The sequence below is a fragment of the Equus quagga genome, chromosome 13, assembly GCF_021613505.1.
Source record: "Equus quagga isolate Etosha38 chromosome 13, UCLA_HA_Equagga_1.0, whole genome shotgun sequence".
NCBI lineage: Eukaryota > Metazoa > Chordata > Mammalia > Perissodactyla > Equidae > Equus > Equus quagga.
This window is the reverse complement of record NC_060279.1, coordinates 15,615,303-15,634,186: the sequence shown is the minus strand read 5'-3', so window position 1 is coordinate 15,634,186 and position 18,884 is coordinate 15,615,303. Positions and strand designations below refer to the sequence as shown.

Sequence of the window (18,884 nt, the reverse complement as noted above, 5' to 3'; positions counted from 1 at the left end):
AGGTGCAGGCCTGGCAGGTGGGTTCTCTCAGGCCTGGCACACTGAAAGTGTCTTTACCTGTGGCTGTGATGATTAAAGCCAGGCGGCAAACGTCATGGTCAAGGGAGAGCAAAGGTCAAGCCTGAGGTGCATTTCCAAGCCAGTTGTCAATGTTGGGGCCACTGAAGTAGTATTAGGGCTGAAGTGTACAGTCAAAAAAGGTCAGAGGAGCGGGATGGATGCATTTGTAACTGACAATCGGCCCTAGGACCAGCAGCTACACATGGCAGGACAAGAGGTAAGTGATGGTGAGGATTCTAGGGAATTGGGGAGAGTAAGGAGGATCAAGGGGATGTTAATTCTCACAGTGGGGCTTTTATTTATTCCCCATGCATGTGTATGGAGAATAGCTTATGTATAAAGATGAGTCAGGTTCATCTACAGTAAACCAATAGAAGGACAGAAATTAGAATTGAATGCTCTTCTGAGACATAAACATGCTATCATTTTTTATTATTTATTATTTGCTTATTTATTTTGTGAAGAGGACTGGCCCTGAGCTAACATCTGTTGCCAATCTTCTTTTTGCTTGAGGAAGATTGTCACTGAGCTAACATCTGTGCCAGTCTTTCTCTATTATATGTGGGACGCTGCCACAGCGTGGCTTGATGAGCAGTGTGTAGGTCCGCTGTGAACCCCAGGCCTCCGAAGCGGAGCATGTGTACTTAACCACTATGCCACAAGGCTGGCTCCGTATCATTTTTACATGAAAAGATTTCACTTGGGTCCAGGTTTCTGTAGTTCCACTGAAGGTGATAATATGTGTGATGATTCTCATTCTTACTTTCCCATGAAAGACAGAAAGAACAAGACCACCTCCACAGATCCAACCAGGCATATTTTCAAGATTCCAAGCTACCAGGCAGAGTTGTCATCAGAACAGGGGCATTTTTGCTTTCTCTCAGGCCAGGAAATGTGTAAAATGATCCCGTCATTCACAGGTCCTTGTAGAAACTCGCTGGCTACTCTCAGGGGGTGATCCAACCCTATCTGTAGGGACACAGTCATGGCACCCACAATAGTTGAAACTCTTGCCTGGTAAACCTTCTCATGAAAGAAGATGAAGGAGGAAGGCCATTTTATGATATGGTGAGGTGTCCCTCCACTGATGGTATTCAAGTAGAGGCTGGATGCAAAAGTCAAAGGCTCTGTGGAAGACATTTCCTGCTCCAGATCCGATGGTTCCTTCCAGCTCTGAGATTCTCTAAAATACTTGTAAACTATTATTGACAAATGGTTTGCAGAGAAGTATTGTGTCATGGGACAAGCTATATTTAGAGCCAAATATGATAAAGGAGCCCATCAAAAGAGCTTGAAAGCTGACAGTCCTTTTGGAGCCAAAGAACAAAGAAAACTTCCTGGCAAATATTCTGCCATAAATATTCAATCCTATAATATCCATGTCTGTTGTGGGTATGGTCAAGAGATTTGAGCCCTGGACTTGAATCCATAGGGGACAGAGAAGACCACGGTCCCTAGAGGAGAGACAACTGGAAAAGAGCTATCTCCTGTCATTGATGTGGTGTAGGAAGGTAGATGACTCCACTTTGCTCTGAAAGGAAAAGAGTTTTTAGTCAGATACGTGCATTTTTCCTTATAGCTCAAAAATAAATTATGCAATGTTCAGCAAAATCTGAGAAGCCAGCGTTGACATTTTTAGCCTGCTTTGTCAAGATCCTCTTAGTGCTTGATAAATTTTAACTCAAAATCACAAACTCCATAAGATAAAAAGCAGGAACTCACAGTGTATTGCATTCCTGGGAGAGGTGTGTCATTGTAAAAAAGAAATTTTTTTTTTCCTTCAGCAGCTATCATTTATTGGATTGGGATTAGTGCTGTACTTTTTTAATAAAGGAAACACTAACGACCTATTAACTCTCTGAGTTGATTTTCTAATAAAGGAGTTGATTTTACTTTGATCTATAACATGCTGTGTACGGTATCACCTGAATTGGGGTTGAAGTCTACGGCTGTGAAGCAAAGCCAAACTCCCAGTCCACACTGGGTTCAACTCATAATCCAGGTTATGCTGTGATCGACTTGAGCACCTAGTGAAGCCAGACCTTACAAGACTAGACTGTACACTCTCAAACAGCAGAGGTCATGTCTGCCTTTTGCATCGCTATATCCCAGCGTCCAGTACAGTACCTGGAACATAGTAGGTACTTAACACACATTTAGTGAATGAATGAATTTTTTCCCCCAAGGTATCAAAAGCCTATATCTCTCCCATTTCTCCTTCTCTTTTCCTCATCCCGAGTTCCATTTTCCAAAGGTATCTACTCTCCAACATTTTATGTGTTGAAAGATGAATTTAGAAGGAAAAGGACTTTCATGATTGGGGCAGAAAAATGTTGTCAAAATGGGGAAACTTAAAAAAGTCTTGCAACAAAGGACAAAATGTCCTTAAAAGTCAATAGTAATAAATAATAAGGATATAGTTTAGAAAAAGACAAATCAAGATCACTATATCTTCTCTGACCCAACTTCTAGGGGGATAGTTCACCTGGACAGGAGTTGTACCACTTTGTTGATGTCCAGCATCACCTATGAAACAGACCACTCTCCTTGCAAGCATTATCTGTGGTGTGTGTTGGCTGTAGGGTGGGAGAGGTGTTCCAGGTCCTCCTGTGATCGCAAAGCAAAGCCCAACCCATTTCTCAATGGGCTCAGAGTGGCAGGTGCAGAAAGTAGAACTGGAGCTGTGGAGAGACAATCAGTAGTCCCCCAGGATCCTTCCACATGCCTCTCACCTCGGGGTGGTCTTCTCCAGACAAGGATGCCAACTCCAGCCAGGGCAATGGCGAGGACAATGGACCCAGCAACAGCTTTCATCACCAGAGGGATAGTTTCTGATTCTGAAAGCAAGAAAATGAGGAAAACTCCACAAGTCTTCCTCCCCGTCTACCTTAACTTTGGAAGACTTTTTTCCCTGTGATGACTGGGAAGCTCAACACTATTTTTCTTACTGTCCCTTCTCACTTCATAGCTCCGTGGGGACCAATAATCTAAAACAGAGGAACAGCAGTGCTCAAAATGTGTCTGATGCCCCAGGGGTCCTCAAAGCCCTTTCAGGGAGTCCACGAAGTCTAAGTCATGATTTCCCACTTTTTATCTCAATCTCCCACACGTGTACAGTGGAGTTTTCTAGAGGCTACATGACATGTGATAGCAGCATCGCTCTGATGGCTAATGGAATATGTGTTTTTGTTTTCTTGTGTTAATATTTTTTTAATTTTTAATTTGTAATACAGTAAATAAAATAGATATAACCCACATAAACAAAAGCTCTTTGGGGCCCTCAATAATTTTTAAAGTATAAAGGAGCCCTGAGAACAAAAAGTGAGAGACTCTCTGATTTAAAAGAACCATTCTAAGGCAAGCAGTGATCCATGCTTCCTGCTTGCCCTCTTTCCTCAGTCTCACCACCCCTCCCCCCTACCGAGAGTCACAACCCTGTCCTTACCCTGGGGGACCTGAAGAACCGTGTGGAGGCCACAGTGCTCTACATGACAGGAGTAAAGTTCGCTGCTCTGAGCATCCAGCTCAACTGATACCCACGTCTGATAGGTCCCATCCCCACTGGGAAGAATGTCTCCATAATCCACTTGTTGGACAATTTCTTCCCCGTTTTTCATCCAGATCATGGAAATTTCTGGGGGGTAAAAGCCATGAGCTCTGCAGAAAAGAGTTGTCATCCCTGGAAAAGTTTCTCTGCGATTTACTCTGACCAGTGGAGGCTCTACGAAGAAGAAGCTAAAGTTAAATGGAAGTATCTTTTGTGCATGAGCATACAATACTACAGCTTGGCAACTGGGTTTCCCAATTAATTTTTTTCATTGCAGGAAACATCTAAAACCAAGAATGTCCCAGAACCCAGCTTTATACCAACAAACTGCTTTATCGTGTACTTCCTACTAGGGCAGTGTGCCTGGGAACGACGAATGTGGAGCTGAGCCATGCTCTGTCCTCCAAGGGGAGAAAAAGAAAAGGAAAACTGAGCTACAAAATGCATAAGCGACTGTTTGCGATAAGGAATTAAGCAAAAGATTGGAGATTAGAACTCAGCACTCCTTTTTCTTAATTCTGTGTGAGTACAAATAGATATCACAGCCATCTCGGCTCAGCCTTGGCTCTGACTGCTTGTGTACTTGGGCTGGCTCTTTGGAGATTGCTATGTTCTGAATGTTTGTGTCCCCCCCGCCAAATTCATGTTGAAATCCTAACTCTCAAATGTGATGGTGTTAGTAGGTGGTATCTTTGGGAGGTACATAAGTCCTGAGGGTGGAACCCTCATAAATGGGATTAGTGCCTCATAAAAGAGGCTCCAGAGAGATCCCTAGCCCCCATCCACCATGTGAGGACACAGCAAGAAGTTGGCAGTCTGCAACCCAGAACAAGCCCATCTGACCATGCTGGCGCCCTGATCTCATACCTCCAGCCTCCAGAACTGTGAGAAGTAAATTTCTATTGTTTGTAAGTTACCCAGTCTGTGAGATGTTGTTATAGCAGCCTGAATGGACGAAGACAGTGATTGTCATCAGGCATAGACACATGTAATATAAATTATGTCATGGTTATACCCTCTAAGGGGCTATAGAAATTCCTATCAGGGAGTGGCTCCAGCAGTGACAACAACAAATTATCCATCTGTGGCCTTGCTTCCTCTTGACTATTCTGCTAATTTTCCATATGGTGCTGTCCTCAACGTTTCCTGCTGACACTGGGTCACATCCTGGCATGAGCCACACAGAGCCTGGTGGCACACCTGGAGGGACTGCTTCCTTTCACCTCTAAGACTCAGCTCCTCACTCCTCCTTGCTCTCCGCCACCCTGATCCAGAGAAGAGCCTTCATCTCAATGACACCTTCTTTGTCTGTTTCCTGAGGTATGAAATTTAGTAGGAGAAAAAGGCTTTCCAACATTAGAAGAAAATATAAATGCCACCAGGAGAGACACTGCCTGTAAGAAACCGATCCCAGATCCTTTTCTAAGAGCAGGTTTTGACCAAAGGGTTGAGACCCCATGAGGATACTCATTGTAGAAAGAGAGGAGGCAGATAGACTGAAATCAGACTTCCTACACTCTTCCCACACAACCCAGGTGCCCAGGCTCCCCGCTGTTTTCCCAAAGAGCTCCTCACCCCAGAGAAAATCAAGAGGATTAGTATTAACCCTCAAATCCCAATTCAGAGCAACTTTGTCCTAATTTCCCTACCTTCTCCCCAGGGCTGAGGAGCAGTAGGCTGAGAGCAGTAGGCCAGGGGTTCTCTTTGTTTGCAGTCAAAGCCTATGCCCCTCATTGAGATCAGCAAGTGGAGACTCATATGGCCCCTCTTCAGATCTGCCCAGCCTTGGCCTAGAAAGTGTTAGTGATTAAGGGTTCCATACAACCCCAAGTTGGCCATAGATTTCAACCAGATACTAAGCTGCCAAGCCTTCTTCAGTCTGGCTACAATAATAACATTTAATGTGTGAACAGAGACCTATAGTATACAAAGTGCTTTCATATACATCATTTCACATCAATTTCTGTAAGTTACCCAGTCTTTAGGATGTTGTTATAGCAGCCTGAATGGATGAAGACGGTGATTGTCATCAGGCAGAAATATATGTAATATAAATTATGTCATGCTTATCACACCTATTTATTTTATTCAAGATTATTGCTTTCTTGGCCTAGCATCAATTAGCCCACTTTTTCTGATAACAAGAACCTATTCTCCTGACAGACACAAGACATACATTGGAAAATTTGTCCATCCCGCTCCAACACGTGCTTCTGTTAAGAGGTACCGATCTTAATCCTGCCACCCAAACCTAACCCAAACTGTGTGCACTGGTTATTCTCTCTTTACTAGCCCTCAGATCTAGTCTCTGACCTTCTGTACTCTGCTTTGTGCCCCAGGAGCCTGTGCTCATCAGACTCCACCTTTAGGGCTCTCTTGTCCCCAGCTTCCAGCTGGGTTTGGCCGCTGGGAAGAGCATCCTCAGCAAAAGATCAAAGAACTGGAGGGCTTGGGGTCTTGTCTCCCAGTTCCCCAGCCACTGCTGTCTGCCAGTGACCAAGTTCCTCCACAACCCCAGCTCTTGCTAGAGGCTCCTCCAGGCTACTCCCCTTGCCAGGCTCTGGTAATGACGGTCCCTCTCCTTGCCCTTCAGATCTAGGGCATGTAACGGCTTCGCTCTGTTACGAGTCTCTAGGTACCTCACCAGACCTTACTGGTTTCCTCAATCCTAATTATACTTCTGTAGATAATCCTGTTATTGAATTCTCCTCAGTTAAACCATTTTGGGCAGGTCGTTTAGTTCTTGCTGGAACTCTGTTACCCATGGCCAACCTTAGAAACCCATCCTGATGGTCACAATGATTAGTCCAAGAGATGGCCCTCCATCCAACTCAGGCCAACCAGGATCCTCCTGTGGTAAAATTTTTTGTAACTAGAGCTGGGAGAGAGAGGCCCCTGCTGCCGGGATGGTGAAGCTTCAAGGATATGAGCTTTATGCTGGCTGCCGCATCCTCACCTTGGAAAAAGCCAATTAAATCTTGATTTTAATTCCCCAGGTCCCCACACTGCCCAGATTTCTGCCTTTCAAATAGCTTCCATCTTTGTGCTTAAGCCAGTTTGAGCAGGTTTCTGTTACTTGCAACCATTATAATTAAGATGGTTGTTCAGCTAGCAAGTGGGAACACCGAAGCTCAAAATCTAGTCATCTGCCTCCAGGGCCAGCGCTCTTGGACAGACAGTCCATGTTCACAACTGTGGCCCAGATGCCTCCCCAGCGGCCTCCTACAGCTCTTGAAAGTCCACCACTAAAGATCACCCCTGTCGGAAAAGTCACACTGTTTCTAGGAGTTTCCCATCACATGATACAGACATAATTCACTCTGAATAAGATTACAAGTGAAAACTCCTGTATTAAGTAAAAGTTGACCAATTCGGCCATATCTTTAATGTATAAGAGGAGCTTTTTACTGAAAGGAATCTTATCATAAATCATTTAGGAAAACAAAGACCCTCCATTTGTCTTCTTTGTAAGCCCAGTTTGTCACTCGTACTGGTGTTGGGTAAGCCCTTAGGGACTAAACAACTTGTTAGAATTGCTCCACTTCCCAACTTATCACCGACAAAGATGGAAGGGCTTGTCTCACTGGGTCCCCCAAAAAGCAGGCATCCCTGGAGGTACTCGACTCTGGCAAGAAAAGTGAAATTGCTGACTCTTGTCAAGATGCTGATAAAAAGTAATAGGGAAAATTTTCACAAGGAGTTATAGATCACGATAGTCAAACTAACAAGACGGATTTCAGAATATGGTGAATATAACCTAGATTAGACGAAATTATGTATAAAACCAAGGGTCCTGAGGATGTGGGGACAAGGTGTTGTCCCTTCTCTTTACCTGTCCTTTGTAGGGTATCTTTCCCATACTCCAGGAATCTCTTTAACCAGGCAATACATTCTTCTTCCAGCCAATTCTTTTCATATTGTAACTTATGCCGATTGGCCTCCCATGCCTTCTTGGTGATGTAAGCTATGTTATCTAGAGCCGTCCAGGAGAGGGTGTCTTTGTCGAAGATAATGAAATCCTGTCCATCATACGCATATTGGAGAAATCCCGTGGTGCTTCCATCCTCCAGCAACTCGCAGCCGATCATTCTCTGGTAAGTGTGAAACCCTGAAACACACATGCAGGCCAGAAAGGGGTTTACACAGGGATGTGGAGGTGAGCACCCAGGTGATGTGACTGAGAGCATGGCTGGAAGCATCCTCAATCCCGGAATACATCACCCCACAGGCCAGCCATGGCATCACTGAGTCTCCAGGAGGTTCCTGTGACATAAGCCCATCTATCAACAGATATTTGTGGAGTACCTACTGCATGCCAAAAGAACATGATAATTCCTGCCTTGGGGAGTTATCCTACAATGGGAATGATTAATTGATAAACTTTATAGTGTGGTGGAGGAGGGAGAAATATGCAGGAGCCAGAAATATCCCTGGGAAACTTAATGCAGTAAGTCATTACGCATAACAAGCAACTCACTACTCCGGGCCACCAGGAAATGAGATAAAGAACGGCCAAATTGAGAATGGGAAAGGAGAAGATACAGGTCAGGAGCCTGAATAGGATAGGGTAGGGACATGGAGAGCAAAGGACAAAGGGCTCCTAGAGAGGAGACAGACAATTTGGAAAATGCATAGGGCAGTGGGCAGGCACTGAACCCCAACAACCAGATTTCCAGCCTTTTCCAGAAACCAGAGAGACTGCAACTCAGCAATGTTCACATTCACTGTCAGCCCAGGGACCTCTCTGTCGGGGTGGGGCCTAGCAAGGGAAAGCATTCATTGCTGCTGCGTTCACCACCTGAGTGATTGTAGAGGCTCTCCAGGTGCTGCAATTCCTTCTTGAACGTCTGCTGCCAGCCCCTCAGCAGCTGAGTGTACCTCTCCCAGTGATCCGGCGCGAGGTTCTCCGCCATCCAGGGGGCCCGTGGCTCCTTCCGCCGAGAGACACTGTCATATGTGGTGATAGGATGAGAGTCCACATACCCAACTGAAATAAACTCAGGGATCCCATGGCCAGGATCTGAAATGCCCAGGCGAAAATATCTCAGCGAGTGAGTCCCTGGGAGGGAAGCAAAGAAGGAAGGTATTTAGAGTCACAGATGATCCAGATCCATAAGCTGCATTCCATTTAATCCCCATGTCAGTGCTCCACATTCAGCTGCACCCACTCCTCCTGGGGGCCAGCTGCTACTTCCTCTTACCGAATCACACAACCCCAGGAACTGGGACCAGGAAAGGATTTTAGAGCTCTAGCCCAAGACTAGGAGCCTTTTTGATTCAGGTTTGGAAACGCTAGAATGAAATTTTACAGGTCATCTCAATTTGTAAGCGAAGTAGAGAGTGCTGCTGTGGTCTGTGGGAGAGGGGCCCAGGACTACCCATTGGCTCCCCAGAGGGAGCTGTCCCTAAGCGACTCTGAGGGTTTGAAAACCCTGATACCTCAACCCCTTGTGTTACAGAAGAAGCTTCTGGGTGGATAAATGAGGGCCCCCACTCCACCACTGCGTGTGCCCACGTGAGTGTACACACACACACACACACACTCCAGGTCAGTCAGTGTGAGAATTCACATAAGGACTCAGGCTTCCTGAGAAAAATCTCTTTAAAAGCACAGTGCTTTTCCTGTTATACCAAACCATCTCTGTCAACTATTTTCTTATTCTTTCTCTACTTTTTCTTCTGGCAGAATATCATGATAAGAATTGTAATAATCTCTAAGAGTCAAAGTAGGCTAAAATAAACCAAAAGCATTTGGCCCCCTCTGCCACTTCCACACTGAGCTTCTCTCAGCTCGTCCAAGAAGCTCACGGTCTGGTGGAGACAGACAAGACAGTTTCAAAGCAGTGTGATAGGTATTGTGACGGCGTCAGTGTGGGGCGTGGGCCCTCCAGGAAGACTTTCCAGAGGAGATATGTCTTAGGGGAGATCTCAAGGACAGGTAGAAGATGAGCAGGCAAAGGGCTGGGAGGGGAGACAAGGGGAGGGTGGTGGGAGCAGGGCAGAAGCCTTGTGTGTAGGCAGGAGGTATGAGAATGTGGCAGACTGTGGGAACTGATGGCCTAAGATGGCTGGAGTAAGTGTCACAGAGACTGGGAGAGATGACACCTGAGAAGTAGGCAGAGCCCAGGCTGGGAAGGCGCAGGGCGTCCATGCCGTGCCAAAGAGCTGCAGACAGAAGGCACACAGCAACGCTGGCTTTCGTCCCTACTCTGCTCCCTGTTCCCTGGAAACGCCCATCTCCGAGCCTTTTGTCTTGTTACCTTCTGCCCTTTTGACTCACCTAAATCCTTCTCAGTCATCAAAACCCATCTCCAAAGACACTCCCAGGACCAGCTCTGACATTTGCGTGGGTGAGGACAAAGGAGGTGCACACATCAGAGATCCAAATATTTAAAAGGAATAAATCAAGCTAACAAACTGTTAAATAGTTCTATCCTCCTACTTTGACAAATATCCCTTCGTATGACTTCAAAGGCCAAGTTCAAATTTAAAAATATCAGACTTTGTGAAATTCTGAGCCTGAGTGAGATAGCACAGAGAAAGCTGGCCTCCATCCTCCAACCCCTGGCCCTTGACCTGAGACTCACCTCCTTCACTGCCCTCCGCTGGCTCCACCCAGCCCTGCCAAAGGCCTCGTTGCCCACATGTAGACACTGCTGCTCTCTCATTCAAGCTGCATCCACACACACTGCCTCCTGGCCGCTCCTCGGGCCTAGCAGCATAGTCCATCCTTAGGAGAATGGACCAAAGGAAGAGGCCTATATAAACCCAGCAGCCCTGAGTCATCTGGGCAGCGAACTCCAGACACAGGGTAAGCACATGGACTCCTCACTCTGTGGGGAAGGATGTGGTAGAGGAGGGCCAGAGTGGAGCCCTCTAAAGTTGTGGGGCCACATCCACTGCCAGGGACTTCTCTTGCCTGTCTAAGGGATATACTAGACACCACTTCCCCAAAGTCCTTCCAGATTGCCCAACTCAATGCTGTTGTCCCCTTTCTGAATTCCCTGGGCACTCAGATCTTCACGTATGGCCCTTGTCACTGTGCAGAACCATGGATGGGTATCAGGCTCCCATTCCCTAGGCCGAATGCCACTTAAGGATGTTCACTCTGCGCTCTTCATTTGTAAATATATATTTAAGAAAAAAAAACATCAAATTTTAAAACATCAGCTCACAACTGGTTGGGTCAGCCTTTGTGCGTGCAAGTCTGTCAATAATTATCTTTTCTCGGAAACTGCTTCTGAAAGAATTTATAACGTGGAGAGCATCTTTTAGAACTGACCACCCCAAGGCCAGGATACCCGTACTTTAACTACGAGGGGAGACAGGATTCCCTGAGACTGAACCAGGCTGCCGGGCCCCTGCTGGCTAATCGTACCAGCTGTGAACACAGTGCAAGGTCCAGCTCCCCTTTCTCCCTGCCCTCCAGATGGGGTGGAGGCTGCTTGGCAGGGTTCAAAGCAGGCACCCAGCCCCTGGGCCCCCTCCCTGGAGGCTGGGTCCTGCACGTGCGCTGCCATGCTGAGCAAGATGGAGGCTGGTCTCCCCCAGGCTTGGGCAGAGCATAAGGCCCCAAGGCCCCTCAGCACTGCTTTGATCTTTCACCTCTGCCTTTCCCTTCCTGTGGGGGGTGGGGAGGCAATTCAGTGGAAGCCTCTGAGGTTGGACGTAAGATCATCATGGGTTTTTAAAAATTTATTACTTTATGGTTTATTAGAAAGTATTATCCCATATATTGCTTTGTTTGGCCCTTGGATCAACCCGCAAATGATTATTATCCCCATTTTACAGGTGAGAAGTCAGAGGTTCGGAGGTTTTGTAATTTGCCCAAGGTCAAAGTGTTGGTTCTTAGGAAAACAAGAGCCAGGGGTTGAGGCAGAAGCACAAGCTCTATCCGCAAACCAGCAGTTACCATTCTCTGCCTTCTACTCTCCTTTCTTTGCTCACTTTCCACCCACTTCTCCATGCTAGGGCACTCAAGAACTGGGACTTAGCTTTTTTCCTTTGTATTTCCTGCAAGGCCTAGCACTTGGAGCTTGGAACATGGTAAGAACTTTGTAAATATTTGTGAATTAAATTGTTGGCTAAGCATTTTATTTCTCTGCTTTGAAATAAGGAAACATGCCAACATGAATATGAATCTATTCAACCTGGAACTTACACTTAAAAAAAATACTTTTCAGGGGCTGGCTCCACAGCCTAGTGGTTAAGTTTGGCGTGTTCTGCTTTGGTGGCCTGGGTTCAGTTCCCTGGGAGCAGACCTACACCACTCATCAGTGGCCGTGCTGTGGCGGCAACCCACATACAAAATAGAGGAAGACTGGTGGCAGATGTTAGCTCAGGACCAATCTTCCTCAGCAAAAAAAAAAAGCACAAATACTTTTCATAAAGGACAGGCTGGTAAAGGAGAGCAGAACTGAAATCTAATTTATATCCAGTCCAGAGTCTGCAAAAGGTGTACATGCTTGAATCTGCAACCGATTCTGAAACAGTTCTATTTCTCCACATCTGGAAAGGTTTTGCAGCTACTCTGAAGATATACAACTGTTTAAAGATGCGGGCAAAAGGAAGAACAAGTCATGAGCATCAGCTCTCACACTTTGTTAGTATCCATTTGTGTATTCAACAAACATGTGAGCGTCTCCTCTGTGTCAGACACTGTTCTGGGACCTGAGCACACAACAGATAAAACAGATAAAAATGTCTGTCCTCATGGAACCTATACCCTAATGGGAGGAGGGGAGGAAGAGAGACAATGCAAAATAAATGAAATATGTAACATGTCTTTTAAAAAGTGCAATGGAGAAAAAGCTGCAAAGAAGACTAAGCAATACAATTTTAAACAGCAATGGTTAGGAAGGCCTCCTGGAGAAGGTGACAAGGACGTGCAGGGAGTGAGGGAGCCAGGCAGATATCTGGGGACAGCACTCCAGGCAGGGGATGGCACAAAGGCCCTGAGGAAAAGACGTGCCTGGCATGTTCCAGGAGCAGCAAGAAGGCCTGTGGCTGGAGCTGAGGGGGTAAGGGGAAAAAAAATAGGTAGGAATCGCTTCCACAGTTATTCATAGGAAAAAACCTCACAAATCAAACTCTAGGCAAAGAAGGGGAGAGGAGAAGGAAGAAGGAATGAAAAAAGAGACTGTTACTGAGCTAAGTTGGATTGGTATAGAACTTCCCTTGGAATCCAGGGTTCCTTTTATGATCTCTGGGGTCTGCATTCCTAGTAGATGCCAACAAGCAAAAAAAAAAAAAGCATTAATGACTTGGGACATTAAAGCTCAATGGGAAGATTTCTTCTAAGTGAGTATCATTGACATCATCTCCACACATAACATTTACAAGTCACGTAATTTTGCTTTCTTATGAAAACATAACTTCGTAAAAATCCATGTCATCCAGAGTTTATAAGAGGTAAATAGAGAGAAATAGGGTCTGTTGATAATACTAAGTACAGTGTAATGCCCTTTTCTCCAACCTCAATCTCAGTCTAATTCCTGGTTTTGGAGCAGAGTTCTCCACCAGCCAGCCCTGACTTCAAAGGCTGCTCTGCCCCTAAAGGCTGGCCTCCGTCTGCCGGTCGTCTGCCTGTCCATCCCTCATGCAGCTGCAGTATGGCTCTGCTCCACGACATCACAGCCCTCTCCCCTTCGTTTGCCAAGGGCTCGTTACCCATCTGGTGCATCCACAAGTACAGTCACGCTTGCTTCCTAGTTGGGCTTCCAAAAGGCTATGTCGGTGTGATGGGAAATTAGTTGACAGGTATTAAGTCAGAACAGAAAAGATAGAGCAAAGTCCATGGTACTCCTTCTCTCATGGTACATTAGACCTTGTAACAATTTATCTCCTATGGATGTGTTGCCCAGATGATCAGATTTCTAGTATAACTATGAAGGTTGATCATTTGAAAAGACCTATATTTGACCATTTTTGATCTATAAAAATGGCAATTTCATGCCATTCAATCTAATCTTCTGACTCTTCTTGCTCCAATAATTATGAAATTGGGTTTCTCTCTCCCTTTCAAGAAACAGATCATCAGCATCAACTCACTTATTGAACTGAAACCTGCAATTGAGAATTTGGTCTTCTGCCCAGGCTGGTCAAGCTGCTTTGCAAAGGGCATTTGCTGGCCTGTCCCAGTAGTCTCTGAGAGACAATGCTGGAAAGCCTGAACAACACAACCAAACCGCTCTTAGAAGACCACATGCAGTGGTCACTTTATGTCCTAAATGATGTTCCCTTTAACCTATAGATTGACTAGTTGGGCCATTTTTACAAGAGGCTGTGAAAATCACTGGATTATAAAATAATCGATGAAGTGTTTTCAGGTATTCATTCATGGGGGCAATTTATATTTATTGGGTATCCGCCATGTACAAGGAATTGTGAGGCATTGTCAGGAAGAGAAAAACAAATCAGACACCAGTTCTCTTCCCCAGGCACTTACAGGATTATTGGAGAACTAAAGCACGTAACATAAATAAATACAATGCAATAACACACAGCAGCCAGCGGTAAGCGCCGTGAAAGGGGTACCAATGGAGTGCTCCAGAAGCTCAGAGGAGAGAGATCCTGCTTTCCTATGAAGGATCCAGAAACGCTCCAAGGAGGAGGTGGCAAACCTTCCATGAAGTTGAGCCTTCAATGAGCCATGAAGGGCAGCAGCATCCAAATCATAACTATCAGAACTGCATTGATTTATTGAGTAGGTACTATGTGTTGGGTACCATGCTAAGCCCTTAATAAACATGAGTTTCATTTACTCCTCACAGCAATGCTTTGAGGTAGGTAATTCCCATTTTGCAGACTGAAAATAGGTGCAGAGAGGTGAAGAAAATTGCCCAAGATCATCCTTAGAATCCATAAGTGGAAGAGCCAGGAATCACACTCTGATCTCTCTGATGGGAAGTCTCTCTGCCTTAGATTACCCAATTGGCCCTAACGCAGGGGCACTTTCCCAACCCAGGCTCTGTTTCAGGCTCCTCATCCTGTCTTCACTGCTCTCTCTCTCTCTTGCCCCCTTGTGTCAAGGATGACTCACTGTCCCCGATTTCCCAGTCCCTAGGGGCCTTGGCTCCAGATCTTCCTACAAGTAGCTGTGAGTCCTGATTGGATAATGAAGTCAACAAAATCCCAATTATTTGTTGGCCCTCCCAAATAGCCCAATGCCTCATTATAGTCAAAATGAGTAGGATTCCTGGGAACTACTCTTCGGAATTTCAGGCATCATGGGAATGAGGGGGAGAAGTGGACGGCGATATTTTTAGTTAAGAGGACCTATGGACACTTCTCAACCATGCAGTGATGTGAATGGTACTATGCACAGCAAGAACTGCGAGCCCCTCTCCTCACAACTCATCTAACTACAGGAACTCATTGAGGGCCTGAAAGTGCTGAGTGGGACAGGTTGATTTTTTAGTTACTCCTTTGAGGCTATCCTTTGGAGGTTACCAATACCTTCCTTCATATCAGTTTTACTCTTCTCTGAATTTCCACAGGCATAGTCTGAGCTGCTAGGGACACACCAATGAACACATCAAAGTCCCAGCCCTCTGAGCTAATTTCTAGGAGGAAGAAAGGCAATTGATAGATATATAATACAAGATCAGGTGGTGATGAAGATTGAGAAGAAAAATAAAGCAGAGAAAGGAGATAGAGTGTGAAGAGGACGGATCTCTTAGATAGAGGGACGGGAAAGGCCTCTCCGAGCAGGTGGTGGTTGAGCAGAGATGTGAATGAAGTGAGGAAGTCAGCCATGGGAGAAGAACCTTCCAGACAGAACAGCAAGCCCAAGTCCTCAAGGAGGGTGCCTGCTCCGCGTGTTTGAGGAGTAGGATGGAGACCACTGTAAGGCCATGTAGAGCTTTGGAGGATAGACGAATGAGCTCTGGCGGGTTTTTTCTCAGGACTCTCTGTATATGATGATGACCATATATCTTACATTTCCCAGAAGAATTCCAATTTTATGAATTCTGTTCTTTTTAAATGATTTGTTGAAGATGTAAGAAAATGTGATTTGATATGTATACTCTTGAAAGACTTTTCATAATCATTATGTATTTGGACATCAGAAAGAATGTCCTTTGTCATCTGTCTCAGTTTGAGTTTCATAAAGCAAGTGTTTAAAGAACCACGTGTTTGATCTTTAACCCAGGTTCCCTCCCTCCAGTTCTTCGTAATCCTCTGGGGTAAGAGCATTGAAGTCAATGGATTGTAATGAGAATAGATAGATATTCCAACTAGTCAGAAGAAAACCTACAAATTATTCGAATTTCTCAGATTTAGACAGATTCAATGTCAACCAAGAAGAAGAGAGCCTTAAGGGAGTGAAACATTGTCTTGGAGAAATTTCTACTGCATGTACCTTGGCAACAGCTCCATGGAAACAGACTGAAGCCTAATAAAGTCTATAGCAAATGCCCATATTTTCTCATGTTAACTCTTTAAACTCAAGGTGATTTCTAAACAGACAATCTGCAAGTCAGTCTTTTAACACTAGCCCAGTTGGCAACTTAGGGGGCTTATCCATCATCAGTCATTGTCTGTGAAAGACTCCATCATTCGTTAAGCAGATTGATAACACCCATAGAATTGTGAGTAATACCAAGAGACTGACCCTGGTTATTTCAAGATTAAACAAAAACCACATATGGCTATGCAAGAGAGATCCCATTCATGCCCCTAGACTAATTACACCCACCCACATCACCAAATCACAGTTTCGCACAGGATGAAATAAAGAACAGGATGAGTTGTAAACCATGAAACAGTTTTTTTTTATCTACAAATTCTGCAATTACAGTAAACCACAGCTGCAAATTTCTAGTCATTATTGCTACCCTAGTTCTCTGTGGCTCACAGTCAGATAATTTCAGTGTCTTAGAGACCTTACCTTTGAATATAAAATCACTTTGGAAACATTCATTAAGTGCCTATTGGTCACTAGGTAGTGCCAGGGAAATAAAGAAGAGGAAAGTGAGGAGATCTCTCTCTGCCTTTAAGGAGAGCCTCGAAGGAAAGATTTTGTAAACAGAATATTATAGAACTGTGACCAGGAGCTATGGGAGTACAAAGGAAAGAGCAATCACCTGCAGGCCATGGAGTCAATGAAAGCAACACACAGGAAGTACTGTTGGAGTTATCTTGACATTTCCTGGAGTTGTGACCCCAAACACTCTGCTATCTCCTCCCTCCATTGCCATATCTAGAAGCTCCTACTCAGGGCCAGCATTAGGCACAAATACCAAGTAGAGCAAGTCTTTCTTCATAACCTCATCTCCCTTCCCTCTCAAATCCTGTCCCTCAATGTTCAAGAGTGCTCAGTCAGGGTCCTGGCAGGAAGCAGCCTTCACTCCAGATGAGCCACATGAAGAGACCTTAATGAAGGGCCTCCTTGCAGAGGTATGGGCAGGGTTAAGGGAACAAATGAGGGATGAGGAGGCACCAGAAGCTGGCAACTATGGGAAGTTGTAACCACCCCTAGGGCTGCAGAGATAAGAGTAGCAAATTATGGAGGCCCAGTGGGAGCTAGAACCACGAAGAAGGGGCTATTCAGAGAAAACTATATTGCAGACGGACAAGCTAGCACCAGAGACATTAGAGAAAGAGAGGAAGGAGGAAGGAAATACCCTAACCTCCCTGCTGTCTGATCTCTCTCCTTTCAGCGTCTTCCATTAGGTGAACCCAAATGGAAATCAGCCTGCAAGAGAGACTAGGTGACACAGTCTGTAGCAGTCAGCCTCTCAGGGCACAAGATGGAACAGAGGAAGATGGAACAGAGGAAGATGGAGTCTAAGGAGTCAAAAGGAGAATAACCAGCACAAAGTGACCTTCCCTACCCTTTATAGCTGACTAGTTTTACTTCAAATTCCACAGATGATCAAAGTGCCAAGTGTTCACATCCAGAGTCACTGTGAGATTGTGGAAAGCCTGGGACTCAGGCTGGATGACCTGTATCCACCTTGGACTCCGCTCCTTATGTGAGCTGAGTCAACCTCTCTAGGTCTAGCTTTCCTCATCTGGTTATGGGCATATTTTCTTAGTCTACCACAAGGGTTAGTGAGACCATCACATGAAAGATTGTGCTTAGAGGATACTGTGGTCATATTATCGGAGAGTTCTTTGAGGATCAATGCGGGTAACATATAAGCTTTTAACTTCTAGAAATATCACCCTTTACCTCCCTCCTCCCTTCTTCTTTCCATCATCTGTCTCCTTATCCCCCAATCTTTCCCATTTATGACTTGAATGGTAGGACTTTTCTGAATTAAATTTCTACAAAGCAGGAACTATGTCTGTCTTGTTCACCGCCATATCCTCAAAAGTGCCTGGCACATAGTAGGTCATCAACCAACATTGGTGGAATTAATACATAGATGATTTGAAAGAGCTCCTTCCTGTCATGTTCATGAGTTACCACCTTTGGTGGTGGCCCAGACAACTGAGTTCTAGACACCATCTGCCCACCTGCCTGGGAGTGCAGGCCCCCAGCTGGGAGAGCAGTTGCTAGGGTAGAGAAGGCTGGCGCTTCTAGCCCATGGGCCTTCTCATGTATCTGGGGTAACAGAAGGCGCCTGCTTCCCCAGTGACATGGGGCCCCGAAACAATGACAAACTCTTCCCTCTACTCAGTTGACGTCTCTTACACCCAGTACACTAGTCTAGAACCATAGTTTTATCTTTCTGGGATCTTTTGTTACAAGTCGGGCTTGTGATGAGGAGGAAACATAAATAAACATGGACAATGATCTGCTCCACTCTGCAATGCCCCTGAAAACTCTGACTACATCCCCATGAGACTCACCAGGCTAGTAAAGAGGAGAAATGAAAGTAAAACAAGATATGAGCAGAAAAAAATAGGAGCAATGCTCAGAAGGAAAGTTAGGAAGTTACTAGGAGGGTCTTTCCAGAACTATTTCCACCCCCTCAGGTGGGTGACATCAAAATCCTACACACATAAACTGGGAACCTGTTCAGCTAGTTCATCGCTCCTACAAGTCCTTGGCTTCATAAATACACTTTTCCACCCCTGGCTTCTTCCTCCTTTCAGCACAAATTTTGGGAAGACAAGCTGTTCCCCCTAGGCTGCCTCAGCTTTGGAGTTGAGAGCAAAGAGAACTTGGGTTACTCACGGGCATCGCTGAGCTTCCCTGTTAATACAATGATGAGAGGTACCAGGAGCACCATCTGCCCCGTGAAATCCTTCTCTTTCGGATTCTTTTAACCAAACTCTGACAGGTCCCAGCTGATCTTCCAAGAAGCTGTATACCGCGCGCTCT

At 45.3% G+C, this 18,884-nt stretch overlaps 1 protein-coding gene across 1 annotated transcript; it reads right to left on the bottom strand.

The window, feature by feature from the left end:
• Nucleotides 1-616: 616 nt before the first annotated feature.
• On the bottom strand, nucleotides 617-18,884 carry LOC124251491 (major histocompatibility complex class I-related gene protein). The gene is made up of 6 exons (XM_046684354.1): nucleotides 18,738-18,884; nucleotides 8,406-8,666; nucleotides 7,440-7,715; nucleotides 3,506-3,781; nucleotides 2,793-2,897; nucleotides 617-1,591 (listed from the first exon to the last, which is right to left on the bottom strand). The coding sequence occupies exons 1-6, from the start codon at nucleotides 18,790-18,792 to the stop codon at nucleotides 1,551-1,553; spliced, it is 1,014 nt and encodes a 337-aa protein (XP_046540310.1). The 5' UTR covers nucleotides 18,793-18,884; the 3' UTR covers nucleotides 617-1,550.

Bases quoted from the DNA above. Each gene is read 5' to 3' on its own strand.
- LOC124251491 (XM_046684354.1), bottom strand. From the start codon at position 18,792: ATGGTGCTCCTGGTACCTCTCATCATTGTATTAACAGGGAAGCTCAGC. The intron at 8,667-18,737 runs GTGAGTAACCCA...CTTCCCTCCCAG, and splicing joins AGGGAAGCTCAGCGATGCCC to GGACTCACTCGCTGAGATAT. The intron at 3,782-7,439 runs GTAAAGAGAAGG...TCTTCTTCGTAG, and splicing joins AGATACCCTACAAAGGACAG to AGCCTCCACTGGTCAGAGTA.